Below are 22,970 nucleotides of genomic sequence, written 5' to 3'. Positions count from 1 at the left end.
TCCGCATGTGAATTCATTTCTACTTGGTGTGAAAGGAATGCTATACAAATCTCAGAAATCGCGTGGATAGATTCTCCCTAAATTATAGGAATCAAACTCTTAAGATTTTCTGTTTAGTGCTCTTTGTACTTGAACTGAATATAAATTAATTAAAAGCAACAGTGGGAAAGAAGTCTGTTCAAATTGATATTTATTTATTTGTTCAATTTTGTTTTACCGGTAGCTCTAACAGATGTACTACCAGTAGTACAGCTGAATTAAAACAAGGCCAACAGCCATAAGTTGCGTGCTAAAACGCATAGTGATACCGGACCGACAGACAGACCGACAGACCGACAGACCGACCGACCGACATAGTGAACTATAGAGTCGCGTCAACGCGACTAAAAAGCCCTCTTAAAAACAATACACAATTATACAAACGACGTTCAAATAGTTTACAAGAGGAGTTAAAATTCTCAAACAGATTACTGTAAAAATTATAAATTCATACATGTGTACAAACTTTAGAAAATTCATTAAGTTTCATTGAAATATAAAACCAAAATATTGCTTGTTTTATTGCTTATCTTTGAGATATAATTTTAACTTGGTTGGTTTCAAAACATATATTGCAATTGATGGGGAGAGAGAATTAAGAAAGGAAGTAGCTCTGTAATAAAAAGACATTTTAAAGTACTGAAGTTAAGTTTAGTTACTTATCAAGTACACATACCTGGACGAGTAATATTTTTTTTAAAACGGTTGAGGTAGATTTACTATCAGAATTAAAAATAAATAAACAATTAACGAATGCTGTTTGCGTTTCTTCAGATTGTAAGACAAACAGTGTTTGACCCATTTAAGTTCTTAATTACAGCGCTGCACAAGACATTATGAAATAACACTTTTGGTGTTTACATTGCTGTACACTGGGAACATTATTGCTGGAAACATTAAGTGTTTCAAGTACAAAGTTCAAATTTGTTTGTGTTAAATAATAAAATAGTAAAATAAAAAATAGTAAATAAAGTAAAGCCCACCCCCCCCACCCCCCCACAAAAAAAGATAAAGATAAAGTGAAAAGGAAAGGAAAAAAAATGAAACATTGAATGTTTCCAGTACAAAGATCAAATTTGTTTATGGTAAAATCGCTTTGAGTTTAGTAAAGATAAAGGAAAGATGAAAGAAAAAAAAAAAGAAAGAGAAAAGAGAAAGGAAACATTAAGTGTTTCCAGTACAAAGTTCAAATTTATTTGTGGTAAAATCGCTTTGGGATTTAGTAAAGATAAAGGGACAACAAACGAAAGAAAAAAAAAAGAAAGAAAGAAAGAAAGAGAAAAGAAAAAGGAAACATTTAGTGTTTCTAGTACAAAGTTCAAATTCTGGTTGTCGTAAAAATGTTTTGAGTCTTGTATTTCTTCTTCAATTACCGTAGTTGTGGTTTAGTAGGCATAAAGATAAAAACGAACAAAAGAATGAAAGAGAAAAGAAGAAAAAGAAAGGTAAAGGAAAGAAAGAATGAATGGCCTCTAGAATTTGAAGGTCATCCATAATGTTGATTTTCCAAGCTAATAGATTGAAAAAGAAAATATGACTATAAAATTAAGTGGTCAAAAACATGGCTTTCACTTTACAATCGTGTTTTATGGTCGCACATCATACGGTGGTGGTAATATCTCAGCTCAGACAAGATACCATTAATAGTAGACTCAACAATACTTTACTAATGATTTGTTGAAGACACTCGTGATTACATTTTTATTTACATATACATACATACATAATTACAATTATAATACAATGTACCATTTGAAATAATTAAATTATAGCTAGCTATAGCAATAAATTACAGTTTAACTTCTATACTTTTCGCTACCTTAATCAGGGTATTATTATTATTATTAGGGTATATGTAGATGTATACTGTCATAGCAGACAAAGTGTAAACAAACAAGGGTATTAGTTCCGCGTTTCTATTGTTCAATATAGTTATTTTCACACTCATTAATGTCTATTTTAAGTTCAGATAGTGATAACCACAATATTATTGCCCATAAACAACATTGCATTACGTAAAACATCAGCAGAAGTGTACTAGTGGACTAGTCAATGACGTAACTAACCCCTCCCACAATAAGCGAGGCTTTTGTGTTTACTACTTTAAGTCAATACAAAGAGTATTGACTTTTCGAAATTGACGTTTCGAAAATATTAAATTCTCATTTATAGGCCTAAGCTAAAAGCATTCTTTCAACATTTCATAAATATGCACACGTTTTGTTGGCGACGGTATAATATATTTTTAATTATATGAAATTGCTAAATGGTAATAATACCATTACTATTGGCATTATTTGTTTTATTTTTTTTCGTTTGAAATTATTAATAATAATTTATGACATATATATTTGCAATTAGAGGAAAATATATACATATATACACTGAATTCGTTGGAAATGCAAATTTGATGTTAATGTAGTGCGCTTCAATAGTATGGTAAGTAGAAACATCTTGACAAGTAATTCCATGTTATTACGCGAACTATATCAACATCATTATTTTTATGTTACACATCTGTTTGCATAAAATTCGAGGACTACACTTTTCCAATAAACATGATGCCTATGTCAGTCAATCCGCGCGTGTCGCACGAATTTACGAATCAGTATACTACCTATGGTAACACAAGACGATAATGTACACAAAGCCAGTACAAGATATTTGGTCATAATTGGGCGTGATAATAACTATGTTTTGCTAATGTGGATTATGTGCATCATACAAGATTTTAAATTAAATATTATCATTAATTATTATCTAAATCTGGACAGCTCGTTAACTGATTTGACTGATTATCCAGTAATCAATCATAATCAACCATCTCTTTGGTTAATAAGTCATACCTTTCCATTCTTTTACGGGATTGTTTTGGATTAAAATGATATCAGCATTGGTCTTTGATGTTATTTCGTAGCAAAGTCCCGTGATATAGGCCTATTGTTGTAATCTCTGATAGTGTATGTTACATTTGAACTCCTACCGTTTTATGCTTATTATCGGTACGGATGGAGGTCGGTGTATGGTGTACTTGTCTACAAAACGGGCTTAGTGAAACATGTCCATTATATTGGCTTTTTTTAACATTATGGTTTTTTCTGTCCACTATAGAGGTTAAAGGCGCTGTTATCGCCAATATAGGGACTTTCTATCTAGGACTGTCCCGGTCATAGGGCTTACATAATAATAATATCCTGGATTATATAACGTCTAATGTTGTGAAACCTCAAAGCGCTGAACATTACTAATACTACCCCATTTTTTGGATCAAACACGCATGGAAGCATAATCCCCGAGAGTTGGATTCAAACCTCGATCTCACACGCCACACGTCCTCATAATAATGGACAAATAAAGTCACCAGATTTTAGACCATTCTTGTTATTAGAGGCTGAAGGAAATTTTGTCGTTATTTAGAACTGAAGTTTTATTCAATGTACAGGACGACATAATAGTATTTTTGTAACTCTGAACAACTAACCAAACACACTTAATTTAAATGTATTCTTTGTAGTGCCGATTACCGTACCGCATTAACTATTAATAGCATTACAAAACACACAACTACACCCCCCCCCCAGCCCCCACACACCAAAATAAACAGGCAGATAGATAAACCAAAAAATCTTACCGTAATAATATCTCACTAACCGTATTATTTCATTTTCCCCATTTCAATTAATTACTATTTTTTATTGTATTAATTAGAGGAAAGCATAGGCAGGTGGTAGAGAAGGAATCGTTTAAATCGAAATCTCCAGGTAGCCAATATTGTCAAAAATGTACAATCTTAACGTGAAGATAATCTCGATTTCTATAATAATAGACCAACACATCCGATTGTAACATCTGATTGAATTCGGATGTTTTGATATTAAGTTTTAACATTTTTAATATTCCTTTGCAGTATTTTATTTGATACAATATTTTGACAATTTTGGCGAAAAGTGTCGTATTTAATTGTGGTATTAAACTACCCAGAATGCAGTTCCGCTCATTTTGTGAGGATGTATGGCAATTCGTTCATCAATTTATCAGGTTCTATAACATGGGTTTTGTCATTTTCAAACGTGTAAAAACTTACGCAATGTTTATTCCACCCGATTGACTTTCTGTCCGCATAATGTCTGTCTGTTCTGTATTATAGGCAACTGTACAGGGTCACATATATCACATGTTTCGCCTATATTGTGTTAAGGTTATATTACGCTTATTATGGACTATGATACAGGCGTGACATGTGATATATATGACAGTGTATGCTTATCACATTTACCTATAAAACTGTAAACATGATTCGCCAAGATTCATTGCTATCGATAATAATGATTCTATAGCATTCATCTAATTTACCTTTACGGATGTTTACACATTAAGCATGTCGACATTTGGTAATATTAGATAACATTTTACGGGGAGGATTTTACGTAATATTAACATTAACATATGGTTCCAAAATGCAAGTCTTTTTCAAGCTGTCCTAAAACAAATTTTAATATTTTACAGGAATTAGCTCCGATGAGAATAGTGAATGAATTCGCTTATGCTTACAGAATACACACTAGTCTTAACAATTTGCATAAATACAAATATTATATAATGATATTATACTGTATAAGTAATTATTCTATGTCATTAATTTTGCTTTGAAAACTTCATAGAGAACTACCGTAAGTCTAAAGGATTATTGTTTTAGTAGATAATTCTATATAAAGACAAAATCTATATTTTAATGGTTTGCAGCTTTCACACATTGCAGTTAATTGTTGCAACCCTAAGCGGAATAAGCCATTATTCAGTACTTCTGGCTTTAGGGTGTTCTCACTAATACTACCTGCTTGTGGCTTGTTATTGTATTTCTGAGGCAATTAGCTCCAATATAACCCCATGCACGAAATCACGTGACACGGTTATATAATATTACCTACTGTATATCAGTTATTGCCTTTTGAGATCAACGATATAATATCATGGTTAGAAATAACATCCAGACGTCTTGTAAAACCAATTTCTCCAGACTTTTGTGAAAGAGAAAAGACAGATTAACGAGATTAACTGCGCAATCTACGCGTTTGAACGCTATGGTGTACGTGGTCCTTTTACAGATCATTGTAGATTATACTTTAGCACAACAACGTATTAAAACGTATTGTGATTGCTATAGTTATCAAAGCTTGTGATTTTTACATAAATCAGGGACATCTTTGTATTGTGCATGCTACTAATTGTTGCATTGTCATTCCAAAAAAGTAAGTGTATTATTGCGGGCCTTCTCTGAACCTATCCCTTAAATATTAAGTATTTTACTTAACTCAATAAATATTTAAGTATTTTCCTTTAATTGGTATTCACTTAGATACAAGATTTTTTAAGGGTAATTGTTTCCCTTAGCCTAAGTGCGATTGGTGAACGGCCCCTGGGATTCACGCTTCCCTGCTCTGAACAATTAGGCCTATTTTGTTTAATTGTATCATTCCAAAAGACGCAACGCAATGACGTAAGCGCGCTGCAAGTAATTCGATCAATCACGACGCGATAGATCACTGTTTGACTTATGATTGGTCAATTCACTTGCGTTTTGTAGCCGTTTTTATCACAGCAAAGGCAGTAACGTAACATAATGATGAATTTATCTAGCCACCATAAAGACGCTCTGTGTACGTAATTGACCGTATCTTTTGAACTTTGGCCTTCCGGCTAAATTGTCCAACATCAACCTTTGACATAGGCCTAGTCTATGTACGTGAAACTACAATCAAAAGGCCTGATTTGATAGCGTTGATACCGAAACATCTGCATAGGAAATGAATCGCAAACGAAGACTAATGCGCCTCGTCTAATATACAAAAGAAACCGTAATTACAAAAATTATAAATTACCTCAATATAAAACACACTATTCTCGAAACTTAGTAATTACAATATATCTTGTTTATCAATAGAAACATACAATGATTTATTATCATTGCGTAAAAATTGATAAACATAGTCTGTTCATGATTAAATTCAATAATTTATCGTCCCTAAATTCGGCCGGTTCTATTGATTAAATAAAATAATTTATTGCAAACTTACTAAAAAAAAGTGTAGGTGTAGACAAGTCTAGAGTAAATACATATACACTCAGAACAATAATGTTGTATTCACGCAATTAAATAATTAGTCTTTAAAAACAGGAACATTAATCTATAATAGTGTAACGTTGTTCTTTAATTTTGTATCCAATATATACAATTATTCAAATAAGGCAATAAGCACATCAACGAAACGAACACACACATATTTATAATATAAATTTACGTGATGGCAAAATTAATTAATTCGCGTCGCTCGCGTACCATCTACAGTTTTCTGAAACAGAAAGGTTAGGCCTTATGTATTTATAAACGCACAATTTCACTCATTAGATATTAATTGTGTGCGTGTGTACGCCTTCTTTCAAATTTGAACTATTTGAACATAAAACATCGAGACATTAATAAAAGAAATGCGTAGGCAAACGTAGTCTGCGTACTGGTGTGTCTCTTGTGTAATTCGATGATTCAGCTCTACTTCATCTGAAGAGCATAAACATGTATTTGTAACAGTATATATTATTCTTTAACTAATTCAGTATATGAAAAATGTTACTTTTTCAATTGATCTCGAGTGAAATTGACGGCTTAACTCCCCGAGGACATTTTTACCGTCTATGTTATTATTTTATATTTTAATAAAAATAAGTGGTGTGATTTAGGCCTACGTGTGTCACACAGTCAAACATGTGATATTTATTACCCGTTCAGAAGCGTGGTTCCCACTAGAACGTAACGCAAGGACGTAAACGCAACGCAAGCGTTTTAACCAATGACAAGCGAAGTTATAGACAGTTAGCAATCACAAGCGAATAAGCCATCGCTTGTGATTGGTCATTTCACTTGCGTTGCGTTACGTCCTTGCGTTGCGTCGCTAGTGGGAACCATGCTTTAGTTTAATCGCTTCATGGGACCACATCGCGAACTGTAGTTGGTAGGCACGGTAACCAACTCACGGGTGGACAATATAAGGTTAAAGATGTATTGTCCCATGAATTTTGTTGTTGTTGTTGAATATGCCATAATAGTTCACTTTGACCAAAAACTGGATCAAAACAAAAATTATTTACTTGAAAAACTGTAAATTAAAACACAAATAGTCAAATTGGATGCCAGCCAATAGTTTTTTGATTGAATCTAACCGTTTATTTTGTCATGTTATAACTGAAAACATTATTTTTTCCGAAGTGATTAATTTTGTTAAAACTACAAAATGGCATATTCAAATTCTGATTTTTGTAATATTTATTTCTCGTGTTATTTGGGGACAATACATCTTTAAGGCAGAAATCATGTTAATAATATAGATGTGAATATACAATTTAATTATGTTCCTGTAAATGGTAAAAGTTCAAATGCGAGTCAACGACCAAGATATATATACAATTGCCACTAGCTTGATTGTTAACGCTATTACAGACATACGGTACATCATGTTTGACTGAAGGATGTTTGTATTAACCAATAACACATAATGTATCTAAAACTTAGGTTGTTGATTGTTATGTATATCTTAAAAGTAATAGATTCACTTACTTTTATGTTCCAATGTTAAAGGTCAACTTCCATTTTCCATAATTTCATTTTTTTTTAAACCAAAAACTGTTCATAGTTATTATCTTAAGAACTCAAAGTTACTTTATGTTCCTTTTGTAAAACATGGTAAAAGCCAATTTTTTATTACAGTTCATGGACCTAAATTATGGAATAACTTAAAAGAGAATCTAAAAAAATGTTAAAATGCAAAAATATTCAGACATCAAATGAAATTTAATTATTTGGAAAATTATCTTTCATAAATGTATTATTATTATGCCACTTTTACATAATTTTTATTTTGTTTTATGTCTTGTTGGGTCTTTCTGAGACAGGCCTTGGCCTCTAAGTCTGATCCTAATTAATGAAATATTTATTTTGTTTATATAGTTTACATTGTTTAAGTTTTCAGTAATTGAATAAATGTGAAATGAATGAATGAAATGTACGTCTGGTGTCGAGGAGTCAAGTGGGGTGTGTGGAAACACGTGTGCGAACGCGTGCTACGCTGCGCAACGTAAATGTGTTGCGTTTTACTAACGTACAAACGACCAATCAAGACTTGATCGTCGTTTGCGTTGCGTGTACGTCAAGTGGGAACAAGGTTCAACTCGGACGCACAACGCATATGCAAAAACGACTCTTGCGTCGTGGGAACCAAGCCTTGGTTTGTTTGAGTTTACATTGCAGTAACATGATGTAATAACGATTATCAAGTATTTGTTACTGTATGTTAGTGATGTTAGTATTTTTTGCCTGTTTACCTATATCATGTATATCCGCGTTTTATGTGGATACAATTCGTAGATATCATTTTCGTTCAATAACAACAGTAAATAATGACATAAACGTTATGCATTTTCACTCATCCTCTACAACACACGTAATCCAATTCTTAGTAAAATTGGAAAAGTGACTCAATTTTTAATTTGATATAGGTGAATCGATTATTAAATAACTCGAAAGCATATTATATACCTTTAAAAAAAGAATTATTTTTCTGTATTTATGCGTAATAACATTCTTTAATAAAGATTTGAAATGTTTACTATACATAAAAAAGTACGGATCGTTGATCATATGATGCGAGTCTAGATACATTTCGTTTGGCGTAATATGCTAGTTAATATTAACGACGTCGCTCTTATGGCAAATTACCTGCTAATACTAATACCGCACGAACATAATAGGGCGTTGGCTATCTGATTCACAAACTAAAACGAAGAAATTGCTCATTAGTATTCATCGGTTTAAAAATAATAGCTATTTTTTTTCAAAGAAATTCGGTAATGTTAATCATTTTTTTGTGATTTTATCAATAGGCAGTACCGTAGGCCTACATCGTACATTGTGTGTAGCGTGACACACACGTTTAAGATGTATTCATTTGAAAATTAAGTTTTTAAACGCGGCACAGACCCGCTAAATTTTACCAGATAAACATTTAATAAACTATTAAAAAACATTCAGATAGAGTTTTAGTATAAGAAAGGAGTCAAGAAAACGACAAAGTAGTAAAACAATTGTTGGCTAGCCTACCTCCTACAAGGCCCTAGTATAGCTCTCTAACGATGATACATACAAGGATTTTAAAAATCTATACATTCAAACTTATTATGAATGGCCAGTCTTGACGGCGATTGACTTAATTATTCATAAAACGAAAACTTTTTTGGCATACATAGCGTGTCATATTTAAACTTGAGCTGGAATGATCTAATTTCTAGAAAATGCATGTAAAATGACAATAACTGGAGCAAATCTAGGTATGGTATACTAATCATCGGATAATGCAAATCATACAAACTATTTCAGGGGGCCTACAAAAGAATATGTTATTGCTTTAATTACCAACAATGCTGAATTATGTATATTTGTTGCTATTTTTAGTATTTTCATTTAATTTAAATCATGTCCCTTGATAACTGAACTATGCTTTTATTATTGCATTAGTAGATTTATTGCATATTTGCAAGTATATAAATAATACATCTTGCCGCATTGTCTCGTTCTATTTATTTGACTATGCGTGTAGTGTTGACTTTTAACCGGTACTACATAACACTGTATATTGTGATGGCGCTAGTTACAATCCTTTATGCGTGATTAATTAATAAAATGACATAGAATGATTAGGACTCGGGTTTCTTGGTTCAATGTGAGTACGGGAGACCAATATGCGGTTGTAACAAACCAGATGTGTACGAAGTACGAATTCCGTAGCTTGTGATTGGGCAAATCACGTACGTTGCGCTTATCCTACATCCTACGTCATTACGGAAATCAAATTTGGCATGTTAGAGTTACTCCTTCAGTTACATACATTACACACTGATCATGGGCCTGTACATTGGGCTCTCTGTGAGAAACTTCTTGTACTGAAGAGGTATATGTAAACAAATAAATTGAAATATTACACAGATCTTAAGCTATATTCTTATTATTAAATACGGTAATTTGATACTATATAATATATATAGTATACTCTAAGTACTCTAATATATTTATATATAATCAATTATGTATAATTCACGTTGTAATTTTAGTATGTATTTTTCGTTGTATTCAAGAAGGCACTGGGTTAACCTGGACTCAGTTTATCAACTAAAAAAAATGTTCTAACATTCTAGTAAACATTTAATTCATACTTTCTATGGAATAATATTGGGTCAGTGCCATTTTCAATTAGGCCTATGTCATCTACTTTGCTATCAAGAAAATTCAAAAAGTTCTCAGGAATACAATCATTATATATCTACACTTAGGTTCCAGCTATTAACATCATCATTAATTGCAGTAGTCCTTGATTAGTAATGATATGTCTGTGTGACAATTTTGCATGTATAATAACTTTGTGTTTTCTTTCAAAATAGGATTATAGCATTTATAAACGAAGTTACTTAATTATGACTCTCAAAGTGGATACTAAATATTTAATTGACCTATTAATGTTTTACCTGATAAAAACAGTTTAAATCATGTTGGTATGTTTGCAATGGTAATATATTTCGCTTTCAGTAACTGAAATACTTGGTATAGGACGTGCTATTTAATATTTCGGCCCATATTAAAGATACATGAGAAAAATCGTCACGAATTGATCTTTTTTTTTAATATAGAAAATAAGCAGAAAAAAAACACCCTCACGACTATATATTTAAAAAGCAGTCGTTAAATGCAATACGTGATTACTGGCATCGCAAGTAGACAATAATGCAAACACATTCACGTAATACATTGACTGCAGATAAAACCTACTAACAGAGATATCTAGATGACTTGCGATAGTCAGTTAGTATCTATCTAGTGACAGCTGCAGAATCTGGTGCTTTTACTCATGCTGCCATTACTGCTGCTATACTAGTGCTCTTACATAATTACCCTTTCTGCTACTGTTATGCTGCTGCTACTGTTGGCAATGCTACGATACTCTTCATACTGCCTAATTGATAATGTGCTTGATCGAAACGTCGAGATACTAAACAGTTCTTTTCAGAACTAATATACGTTTGATAACATTTGATTTCTCCATGCAAACCTTCAAACAATAATTGATAATAATAATTGGTTTTTTTTCAGGGCAAAGAAACAAGCAAAAAGAGAAGTTCCTGCCACAGTTAGACGAAAGGCTTACAACAATTCATTTATCTCGCCTAATGGAAAAGAAATCGGAAAACCGAACGACGACGAGATACGATTTCTTCAATGTACCGAATATGGAGATTTGCCTACATTACGCGCCATGTTGGAAAAAGACACATATCATAGTCTGCTAAATTGTACAGATTACAACGATCGCACTGCGCTTGAAATCGCCACGGAAAATGAACATCTAGAGATAGTTGAGTACCTCATAAAACATGGCGACAGGAGATTGGAGATGAGGCCAATCAACGAATCTCTAATGATTGCCATAAGTAAAGGATATGTACGCATTACCAAAGCATTGTTGAAGCATCCTATGTTTAAACAAAAAAGTAAAGACAAAAGTCGTCTGGGAACAATAACAAACTACTTTTGTAGGACTACTGCAACTAATTCTAAGTTTGACCAGGATATCACACCGATTATGTTGGCTGCCCACTGCAACGAGGCAGATATAATAAGGTTATTGCTGCAACGTGGAGAAGGCATACCAGAACAGCACCATATACTCTGTGCTTGCACAAATTGTTCAAACAGGAGACGTTTTGATCCGTTGAAATACTCGAAAGCCAGGATGCATGCATTCAAAGCACTTGCCAGTCCCGCTTGGATGTCACTTACTAGTTCAGATCCAATACTAACAGCATTCGTTCTCAGTAATGAATTAATGGAGTATGCAATTATTGAAAAGGAATTTAAGGTACGTAATGCAAAACTGTTTACGATTTTTGTTTTCAAATCTGAGCTGTGAATCTATATATAGTACAACATAGCCTACAGTGTTTTTTAAAACAAAAAACCAGCTGCAAAATCAACCGTCCACACACAATATTGATATGAAAAGCAGCAGACTTCTTTCGATTTTTTTTTCAAAATTGACTTGGCTATATTGACACTCTCTTGTAGTAGATATACACTTAGGTAAATGTGATACTAACAAATAAACAATTTATACTGTTTTTCATGGATTTTAGCACGGTATACAACATAAATGAAAATGGCATTCTTAATCTTAAATCCAAAATTCAATATAGTCCCGTACATTGACCATGCTCTGTTTTCTGCTCTTGCTGTTTTAAGATTAAACACAAATTGCCATTGGCCTAAGAGGAAACTGTCAAGTGCGTAACTAGGGGTTTGAAGGTTGGAACAAGCCCTTTCGAACTATAGATCAAGCCGTAGCAAAAATGTTATGATGAATTATGCTTAACTAGCATAGTTCATGATGGTTGCCATTTGTGTGAGTGCTCTTCTCTGTGAAAAAAAGGAATGGTACATAAAAATCCTTCCTACGACCAGGCTTAGTTCTTGTTAATGGTTGAGGAACTTTCTGTCTGTTACGATATGCAAACAAATAAATTAACGTTACTATTTCCAAACAGCCGCCTGCTGACATAGTTTTTCATGACGTAAAAAAAAACTGCAAGCCATTACAAAAATTAGGAGCTCGAATACTTACACTACAAAACGTGTAATTTAAAATCTGATGTCACAGACAAATTGGTAATCTGTTATCAATAGGTATTCTCTTGGGAGAACAGAATTTCCGAAGATCTGAGACTAATATGATAAAATTATAGAACTTGAATATATGTCCTTATTTTCTTTACTCACATAATAACGTTGTGCTTATCAAGTTGGTCAAAGGTTAATCCCATATTGAACATTTAAATTGCTAACGTATCTAGCTCATTACTGTGATCTATTTTTTATTCTACTTGAACGCATTTGATATTCTTCGTCATGATACGCTTAACCTCAAGTCTTATGCTCATTTTAGCATAGATACTTACCTGTCCCAAATCTCTCGTTATTGTCATATAGTGTCATGTGTGTCAACATGTTTATCTTTTTACCAATACTAGGCCTAGTTTGAATCGCCGTCTAGAACCTAGACTACTGAGCCACGTAATAAAAGTCCATTCCGTCCCATTCCTTCCTCCATAAATTGTAGGCAACATTGATGATATATGTTGGTCAATGCAAATTCAATGTCGATGTAATCCACAACCCCCTTCAGAGAAATTTACTATAACGTTAAATCGATCTTGCGGTCTTCTTCCACCAACAAATATATAATTGAAGACCATGTGTTACTAAAGTGGAATTTGTAGACCCAGCAGATGAAAATGTATTTCTGATCCTTTGGGGCTATTCAGGTGGCAGTTGGCCGTTATGCATAATAGGCAAGTTTAACACATTGGATTGACGTCATAACATTAGTTTATATACGAAAATCATTAAAAGTACACGGACAACACCGATACAATAATAAAATGTAAGGCTCCATGATCTATAATGTAAAATATAATTAGCCCACTCGCAAAGATCATCCGAGTAAACATACGTGTAAGTGTGGCGTAAGCAATATTGAAAGACTCACTAATTTGGTTCTAATACTGTTAAAATCAGACGACTGTGCTACTTCTGGTAAACAAACGTAGCCACACGTCAAAAGAAAATATGAAACGCTACAAAATTTCTATCAGATAATGTTTACATCGACTAGTTGCGTTGAAAGGCCTATCACTAAGCCCAACATCTTAATTTGGTTCTAATACTGTTAAAATCAGGCGACTGTGCTACTTCTGATAAACAAAAGAAGCCACACGTCAAAAGAAAATATGAAACGCTACAAAATTTCTATCAGATAATTTTTACACCGACTAATTGCGTTGAAAGGCCTGTCACTTAGCCCAACATTTCAATTTGTTCCTATTGCCTCGTTCTTCAGATTGAACGTCAGTTTTGTTTACATATAAGATACGCAAACTAGAACATAGAAAATCATCTCCCGGTAATGCAACGCTACTAGTCCACTCTCCGCGCCTTCTTTAATTTAATTTTAATGGCCTAAGTAATCGTTTACTTCTAATTGTTAATGGATACTGACGCATGGTATTAAAAAATACATCATTATTATCCAACAGAATCAGTATAGAGATCTATCTAAACAATGCAAGAAATACGCATCCGATCTACTTGAGATGTGCCAAAGTACAGAGGAAGTTGAAACGCTGCTCAAGATGGCGGGAACAACATTAGAAAACGTGACAGACGACAGCGAGTCTACGCGACATGCAGCAACGCTAGACCTTGGACGTGTAAAACAGGCTATCATTTACCAACAGAAAGCAGTAAGTGTACGGTAGTAGACCCTAGCTCTGTCTACACCATCAGTGTGATGTGCCCAAATATGGTAGTAACCGATTTTGTAGTCTCATTGTCATTGTATTTCGATGAAATTGTAAAAATTATGGATATAAATTCTACTACAGTATTATACCGTACTTTAATGCACTTTCACACCTACTGAAAACACCATTAAGGCTATAGGGTCGGTCACGTTCGATTAGCGTTGGCGAATGTGACCAGGCTAAAGATTGTCTGTCAGAGACAAAGTGCATTAGCGTGGGTTTCTCTAATACATCATTGTATATACGAAGACACTGTTAGGCATAGACATTTTTCTTGATTTTTGTTACACCAAAATCAATGCCTGTTAAATTCAACAAAAATGTGAAAAGCATGAGATATTTATATAATAATTTTTCTGTCTGGAACTCGGAACAGTATATTAAACACCGTATCGAATGTAACTGTTTATGATTCCAGTTTCTTTTTAGTTATTTATGATAATTATATTGCTTTTGAACGCATAATAAAATTGTCCCATATGTCTGCGTCGTTGTGTCAGTTGTATCATTATGAAAGCAAATAATAATAATCCAGTCGAGCACGTAATAGTTTTCATCATTTGCAGTTTAATAACAAAAATGATTCTTATAATGGGTATTTTTAGATAATACTGTGAACACGAACTCTCGATTACACGTTTTTCTTAATTATACAACCAGTACCAACATTCATGGTTCGAAAATTAGGCGAGGAAATATTGTCTGTGAAACCATTATAGGCGCCATTTATTTTTGCTTACCATCTATATTTTCTTGAGCCTTTAATTGAAAACTAGTGCTTACGGAAGCTTATAGTGACCACACAGATAATAATGCAGTTGGTTGGGTGGTGGTCACTATTGCTTCCGTAATATGCCACTTACTGTATTTTGTTTTGCTGTATTAATTAAATGAAATCAACTTGCATCGCTTCCTTATAAGGCATTCATCGTATCACATTAATTTCATACGTGTTCCGTTTTACGGAACGGAAACAGTGTCGTTCGATTCTGTATGATTCTCCACTATTATTAACAAAACAGTGTGCTGTAGCTGTAGTCGTACAATAGCCTGTTATACATCATATCCAGTTTGTAACAAGCCAAAAATAATACTATACTGTAACTTTGTTATTTATAGTTTGTCGCCCATCCACACTGTCAACATTTGCTGGCAACGCTTTGGTACAAGGGAATGCCTGGTTGGAGACAAGGAAATATTGTGTACAAGTCCATTATGTCGCTTTTAGTGTTCCTAACAATACCAGTACTAGCATTTATTTATATAGTAGTTCCACGAAGTAGGGTAAGTATCCATTTACCACATCATCATCTAATGTTAGAAACACTTTCGATCATCTCCATCATCATCATCTCTATCATCATCATCACCATCATCATCATCATCATCGTGTCTTTAAATCAATTCTGCTTATAATACAATGTCTTCCACTTATGATATCGTCATAGTCAATCATCATCAAGTAGTATAATGCAATAGTTTACCACAAGCGACAATCAAATTACTCACGGTTCGCTGACATACTCTCATTACTTGCAAAAATACAAATGTGTTTGCTTGCACGATAATTATCGTCCTGATTTTTTTTGTGATAAATATAGCTATGAAACAGACCACATATTGTTGACATAAAGTCAAAAGGTCAAAAAAGCTTAATCTCGAGTTTTTTTTCTATTATCTTTTATATATGGTTCTGATATTTACTGAATAATCACGCCCTCTATCACTTTTTAGCCCGCCCTCTGTCGCCTTTCAACTTGCCAAATATTAATCTAACTATTTTCTACTTTTTTTGACAGATTGGAAAATTTGTTCGAACTCCATTAGTCAAGTTTATAATGCATTCTGGGACTTACTTAATCTACCTATCACTTCTATTCTTTCAATCAACGTTCGCAGAAACACAGTTTTCAGAAACACTTAGCACAACCGAAATCTTTTGTGACGTAATGATGAACAAAAGTTGTAGCGCCCTCGACGACGCTATTAATCTTTATGAAGTGTGTGATAGTAACAATAGATTGCTGCGTGACACTGGACCAAATATCTTTGACATTATTATAATGATATTTTTAGTAGGTGAGTGTCTCCCGTTCTCTGGAGAAATGTCTAACATAAGTTAACAAAACACACGCTAATTTATCTTACCACCAATTGAGCAAATGCTTAAATTCAGGATATGGCCGGTGAGGAGAATTACAATTTCAATTCTACTTAACAAAATTATTATAGATTCAGATTTTCTCAAGTAAAAAACTACAATGATTCTTTTCTTGTTTGTGTGGGTACCTTATTATATGATTCTTCCCATCATGGAGAGTGTGGCGGCCTAGTATACGTTTTTCCTCCATATCTCTGCCGGGGCATGTTTTTTTGAAAGTGAAATAAAGATACCAAACTATATAATATATTAAAAAATAACTCTTTATTAATTTGTTATAGGAATGTTTTGGAACGAATTGAAACAAGTGTGGCTAGAAGGTAGTCGTATATACTTATCATCGTTCTGGAACTGGTTAGATATCGCCATGTTAAACCTCTATTTCACCAGCTTTATTCTCAAATTCATCTCGTATCGCGCAGCGAGACAGGCAATCGATTTTTACAAGGATGATCCGTTTGCATGCGCAAACTTAACATTAGAAAACACCACAGGAGGCACAGCTACGAATCATATGTATTATCTGTCTGTAGGTAAGATGTTATCCATTATGCACTGGCTAGGTTTAAGGTGTACCTGGAATACTAACAAATAAATACTAACAAACTAAAATCAATTTACTCCAGGTAAACCAAAGTTGTTGATGTTGGGAGGGCATGAAGTCTAAGTTATGCTTTTGTCAAATCTATAAATAAGACTATATGAAGTCTTTCTAATGTATAGCATTCATAGAAAGAAGTGACATCGTTGGTATATATTATAATCAATCAGTCAATCGTTCAATTCCAACAGTCATTGCTAATGACGCTGCAAAAAAAATGTGAATATTTAACATAACTTACTTTATTTCTTTCATTCATTCTTTCCAGACCGTAATTGCTGGAACCCATGTGATCCAGTGTTTTTAGCAGAAGGTCTTTACGCTCTAGCGAATGTGCTAAGTTTCACGAGAGTAACCGAAGTTCTAGCAGCTAGCGAATTCTTAGGCCCTTTGCAGATCTCTCTAGGTCGTATGCTTGGTGACATTCTACGCTTCGGAATTGTGTTTGGTCTTGTTTTAGTAGCGTTTCTCTGTGCAATGTATAACTTGTATTGGTATTATCCGTTAGACAGCGGGAAGAGTGACGGCGTTGAAAAGGCATTTGGTTCGTAAGTAGAAATTTTGTCCGTAATAAACAGATGATGTACTTGGTAATATAACTCATAATTAGAGCTTTGAAGAATAGACTGACATCCCTGATTTGGTAGTAAATTTAATTTGAAGCAAACCCCAATTGTCTGAGAATTTTAAATGTTTTTCAGGTAAATAATTGTTTTTTATCCAATTTTGGTCGAAGTGAATAACACGTCAGACGCTAACAGTTTTAGAAAAAAATTTTTTTCTGGGAATTTTTATAATCAGTATCATTTGTGCTTTTCTTGTCTTCAGAATTAGCAGTACGTTTTTAACATTGTTCTGGGCTTTATTCGGGTTAGTTGGTAAAGATGATCCCATAGTGCAACCGTCTGCTGATGATGATAATTACAACATAACAAATGTAGTCGGTACAATCCTATTCGCTGTTTATCATGTCGTGATGGTTCTGGTAATGCTGAATATGCTAATTGCTATGATGTCTAACTCATATCAGGAGATCGAGGCAAGTTTACAGCACAAACCATCAGTTACAGGTCTCCCTCCAAAATTAAATACCACTTTTATTTGGCTTAGTTCCTTCTAGACTGGCAACAGAAGTGGTCTTAAGTTACCCTCCTTTTAAAAATAAAAAAGTGCACTATATTTAGAGGCAAATTAAATGTCAGAATGGTTATCTTGCTTTCCTGTCCTATCCATTTAAATGAAAATGTTTAGTTAGTTCCACCAAAACCTTGGTCTCTAATTGGAAGGAGTCTCTAATTGGAAGGGAACTGGTTTGTTTGTCTGTTTATTTATTTGTCTGTTCATTGAATACAGAGTATAATTATAGAATGCAAAGAAGTGTGGAGGGACATCAAAATAAGCTACAAGCTTTAAAATTGGACCACCCATAAAACGACATGAGCTATGATACTAAAGAACAGAAATATTGGTAATGGTATAAGATAAGATAGGCGATCATTCAGGGCGGCAATAAAGCGGTCTTTAATTGGAGGGATACCTAAATTAGTAATTGTTGGTTATTAGTTGAAAATGTAGTATTTTTTACCGTACCGCTAAAGATTTAAATTTGAGGAACAATATATTTTTAAATGAATAACACTAAAGAATGCTTCGGTATAATTATGTAACTTTATTATTACTATTTATCTCCTTTGACAGAACGATGAGGATGTGGAGTGGAAGTTTGCTCGAGCACAATTATGGATTTCTTTCTTCGACCATAACGCTACTTTACCAATTCCGTTTAATTTAATTCCAAGTCCGAAATCGTTTTTATACATCTACAAGTGGTTTGCAAATCAAATCAAAAGGAAAGATTCGACACATGGTATACCAATGAGAACACGAGCCCGATCGTCAATTTCTGACAGAGTAAGTTGAGAGCTACCTTTTTGTTACGATTGATATTTATTTTATTTCAATTCATTCAAAGTATAGACATAAAGTAGGTTGGAAAGTAACAGGGCTATATACTACAGAGCAGCAGTGGTGCCTTAAAATTACGAAATTGTGAAAAATGTAAGATGTAGAAGTATAAGATACGCTTGCTTGACGCTTAACTTCACATGGATTTTGGAAACATTAACAATGCCATGGGTAAGCTTGAGCCTAAGTGAAATCACCATGGTATCGCATAATACAGTAGCGACTAAGATACCAATTCAATTGAATTGTTGTCGCGGGTATCATAATCATTACGAGTATTATTATTTGGGCTGCTGCAAGAGCTTAAGTATTATTTTACGCGGAAACACGTTTTATAGACTAGTCCAGATTTGAGAAAAATGAAATGCTGTAGGCATTTCGTGTTAAAAGCAAAAAAAAAACATGTGTTTTAGGGTAATTTCGGGGTGCTGAATTCAAATCTGCTGTTTACCCGGCTCAATTTTTAGATCTTCACCCTTAAAATGTGAAAAACAAAATGGCCGCCATTTCAGACTTATTTTGGCTTATAACTTGACTTCTAAGTGACGTAGCAAGTTAAAAATGGTGTCTATACCTATGTTTGTGATAGTGAAGATTCCAAATATATTGTTATTAAAGTTGTAAATGTTCTATTTCAGCCGCCATGTTAAAATCCAAGATGGCCGCCATTTAAAACGTATTTTGACTTATAACTTGAGTTTTAAGTGACGTAGCAAGTTAAAGATGGTTTCTATACCTATGTTTGTGATACTGAGGATTCCAAATATATTGTTATGAAAGTTGTAAATGTTCTATTTCAGCCGCCATGTTGAAATCCAAGATGGCCGCCATTTAAAACGTATTTTGCCTTATTAACTTGACTTTTAAGTAACATAGTAGGTTAAAAATGATGTCTTTACCTATGTTTGTGATACTGAAGATTCTAAATATATTGTTACTAAAAAGTTGTAAATATTCTATTTCAGCCGCCATGTTGAAATCCAAGATGGCCGCCATTTAAAACGTATTTTGGCTTATAACTTGACTTATAAGTAACATAGAAAGTTAAAAACGATGTCTATACCTATGTTTGTGAGACTGAGGATTCCAAATATATTGTTATTAAAGTTGTAAACAGCCGCCATGTTGAAATCCAATATGACGCCTATTTTAAACACACACACACACACATATATATATAGGCCTTACAGATGAAGGGCTAGTGTTGCCCGAAAGCTCTGCTAACTTTTCTGGCTGTTTTACTTTATCGTTTTGCTTTAGTTTTTCGGTTTTTTTTGTATCTCCATTGAGATCCAGCCACATGATACCCACAGCATTGACATTTTTTCAGTAATTTACCTTTGGATTTATATACTGTATATATATATATATATATATATATATATATACAGTATATAAACATCACAGGCACAGAATAAATTCTAATCCGCCCGGTGATATAATGAATGAGAATGTTATTGAGAATGAGAGAAAGCCCTAACTAAGATTCGAACCCGGAACCTTCTGCTTGATATGCAGATGTTCTAAACCATTAGACCACTGGGGCCTTCATTGTATTGTTCCAATTCCATTGGACAGACTCTCGGCGGGGTATGGCTGAATGTATCTGTACATAGCTGTGCCTACTGTATACTGGTGGATATATATATATTGCTGCTACTAAATTTGTCGAGTAATTTTACGTATCTCCTCCGAAACCACTGAATGGTATGTGCTCACATTTGGCACACTAATGTTTCTTGATGGGCCGCACACGATAGGCTATATCACTTTCATGAATTTTAAGAATAAACACTAAACAAGGGCAAAAAATAATAGTATATTGACGTCTCAGCAGCCATGTTCCGCGAGTTGTTACGTCACATATCAACTACGCAACCTGCGTGTTTAGTCTCGGCAGCCGGCCAACTGTATCAACTGGTCGCGTCGTTTAAGTTTTAATCAATTACACCTATCCCTTATGAATTCAAAACATACATCTTCTGTTCAGTCCAAAAATTAACAAGACATCAGAAAAGCCAGTAGATTTGCTGTGCCTATAAGGTGAAACTTTTGGATAGCTTTGATTCCTGGCAAAAGAAAGACATTTTAGCTTTGAAGGTTTCCATAAGTATTTTGACGGCGCCAACAATTACAATTTTTATCTATATGTACTTTGGATGTACTGTTAAGGAGATGCGGAGCTTCAAAATGGTACAGTAAATAGCAGCCATTTTGAATTTATGCTAATTAACCCCCTTCTTGATGTCCGATTTTGGTAAATTTTGGATATGATGTTCATTTCAACAGAATGTTTCTACATTTTTTAGCATAGGATAATGTCATTTAAGCAGTTATAACATAATATATAGGTACGTATGATAATTAAAATATCCTATACATTTATAACTACTCGTAATGCACTTACAGTAGGTGGTCTATAAGTTAAACCGTTAAGGAGATAATATACAAGGCTTCAAAATGGTAAATGGCCTTTTTAATTTATGCTAATGAACCCACTTCTTCCCGATGTCCGATTTTGGTAAACATTGGATATGATGTTAATTTGGACCATATCAACTAGACAAAACAAAAAGAAATTCTGTTGCAATTTGTTCTAGGTGCAACCATACTTTTATGGTATAAAAACCATTTTTAACTTGCTATGTTAATTAAAAGTCAAGTTATAAGCCAAAATACGTTTAAAACGATGGCGGCCATCTTGGATTTCAACATGGCGGCCGAAAAAGAATATTTACAACTTTCATAACAATATATTTGGAATCCTCAGTATCACAAACATAGGTATAGAAACCATCTTTAACTTGCTACGTCACTTAAAACTCAAGTTATAAGCCAAAATACGTTTAAAATGGCAGCCATCTTGGATTTCAACATGGCGGCTGAAATAGAACATTTACAACTTTAATAACAATATATTTGGAATCTTCACTATCACAAACATAGGTATAGACACCATTTTTAACTTGCTACGTCACTTAAAAGTCAAGTTATAAGCCAAAATACGTTTAAAATGGCGGCCATCTTGGATTTCAACATGGCGGCTGAAATAGAATATTTACAACTTTAATAACAATATATTTGGAATCCTCAGTATCACAAACATGGGCACAGACACCATTTTTAACTTGCTACGTCACTTAAAAGTCAAGTTATAAGCCAAAATAAGTCTGAAATGGCGGCCATTTTGTTTTCACATTTTAAGGGTGAAGATCTAAAAATTGAGCCGGGTAAACAGCAGATTTGAATTCAGCACCCCAAAATTACCATAAAACACATATTTTTTCGCTTTTAACACGAAATGCCTACAGCATCTTATTAGAGTGGAAATATGACTATCAGGACTAGTTTATTACGAAAAATAATGTTTCCTCGATTTTTCTATTTTTAGAGAAACGGAGTTTTTAATGTCATGGGTTCAAGATTTCGTCCTAATGTAGAAGACGATCATCAGGTTTTTTATATTTTTATTTATAACATAAAAACATATCTAAAATAGACCCTGATCCCCTCTCTATCTTTAATTCTAATGATGGGATGGTCTGTACAAGATTTCCATCACATCTCGTTCGCGCCATTTCTTACTAATGTCAGATTACTGTAACTCATTTATTTAGCAAATTGCAGAATACAATGCGCCTTTGTGATAATGCTTTTGGAATTGGCGCTATATCAATTTTGATTGTTATTATTATTAGGAAAATGTTGGCACTTCTCTATTTTTCATTTGAAATAGGCCACTCAATTACAATA

General features: G+C 33.6%; 1 protein-coding gene across 3 annotated transcripts in view; it reads left to right on the top strand.

Moving 5' to 3' along the window:
• LOC140057559 (short transient receptor potential channel 7-like) overlaps window positions 1-22,970 on the top strand; it is a 47,576-nt gene that overhangs the window by 22,453 nt on the left and 2,153 nt on the right. For 2 of the 3 annotated variants that reach the window (XM_072103282.1, XM_072103274.1), the window contains exons 2-10: window positions 11,228-11,993; window positions 14,224-14,430; window positions 15,610-15,774; window positions 16,290-16,569; window positions 16,933-17,184; window positions 17,521-17,800; window positions 18,081-18,291; window positions 18,951-19,163; window positions 22,609-22,671. In XM_072103282.1, the coding sequence (XP_071959383.1) occupies window positions 11,228-11,993; window positions 14,224-14,430; window positions 15,610-15,774; window positions 16,290-16,569; window positions 16,933-17,184; window positions 17,521-17,800; window positions 18,081-18,291; window positions 18,951-19,163; window positions 22,609-22,671 (2,437 nt within the window). The remainder of the gene's footprint in view (window positions 1-11,227; window positions 11,994-14,223; window positions 14,431-15,609; window positions 15,775-16,289; window positions 16,570-16,932; window positions 17,185-17,520; window positions 17,801-18,080; window positions 18,292-18,950; window positions 19,164-22,608; window positions 22,672-22,970) is intronic. The other variant, XM_072103289.1, reaches the window with a different exon arrangement.

The sequence above is a fragment of the Antedon mediterranea genome, chromosome 1 (assembly GCF_964355755.1).
Source record: "Antedon mediterranea chromosome 1, ecAntMedi1.1, whole genome shotgun sequence".
Taxonomy (NCBI): Eukaryota; Metazoa; Echinodermata; class Crinoidea; order Comatulida; family Antedonidae; genus Antedon; species Antedon mediterranea.
This window is presented reverse-complemented; position numbering and strand designations above follow the sequence as displayed.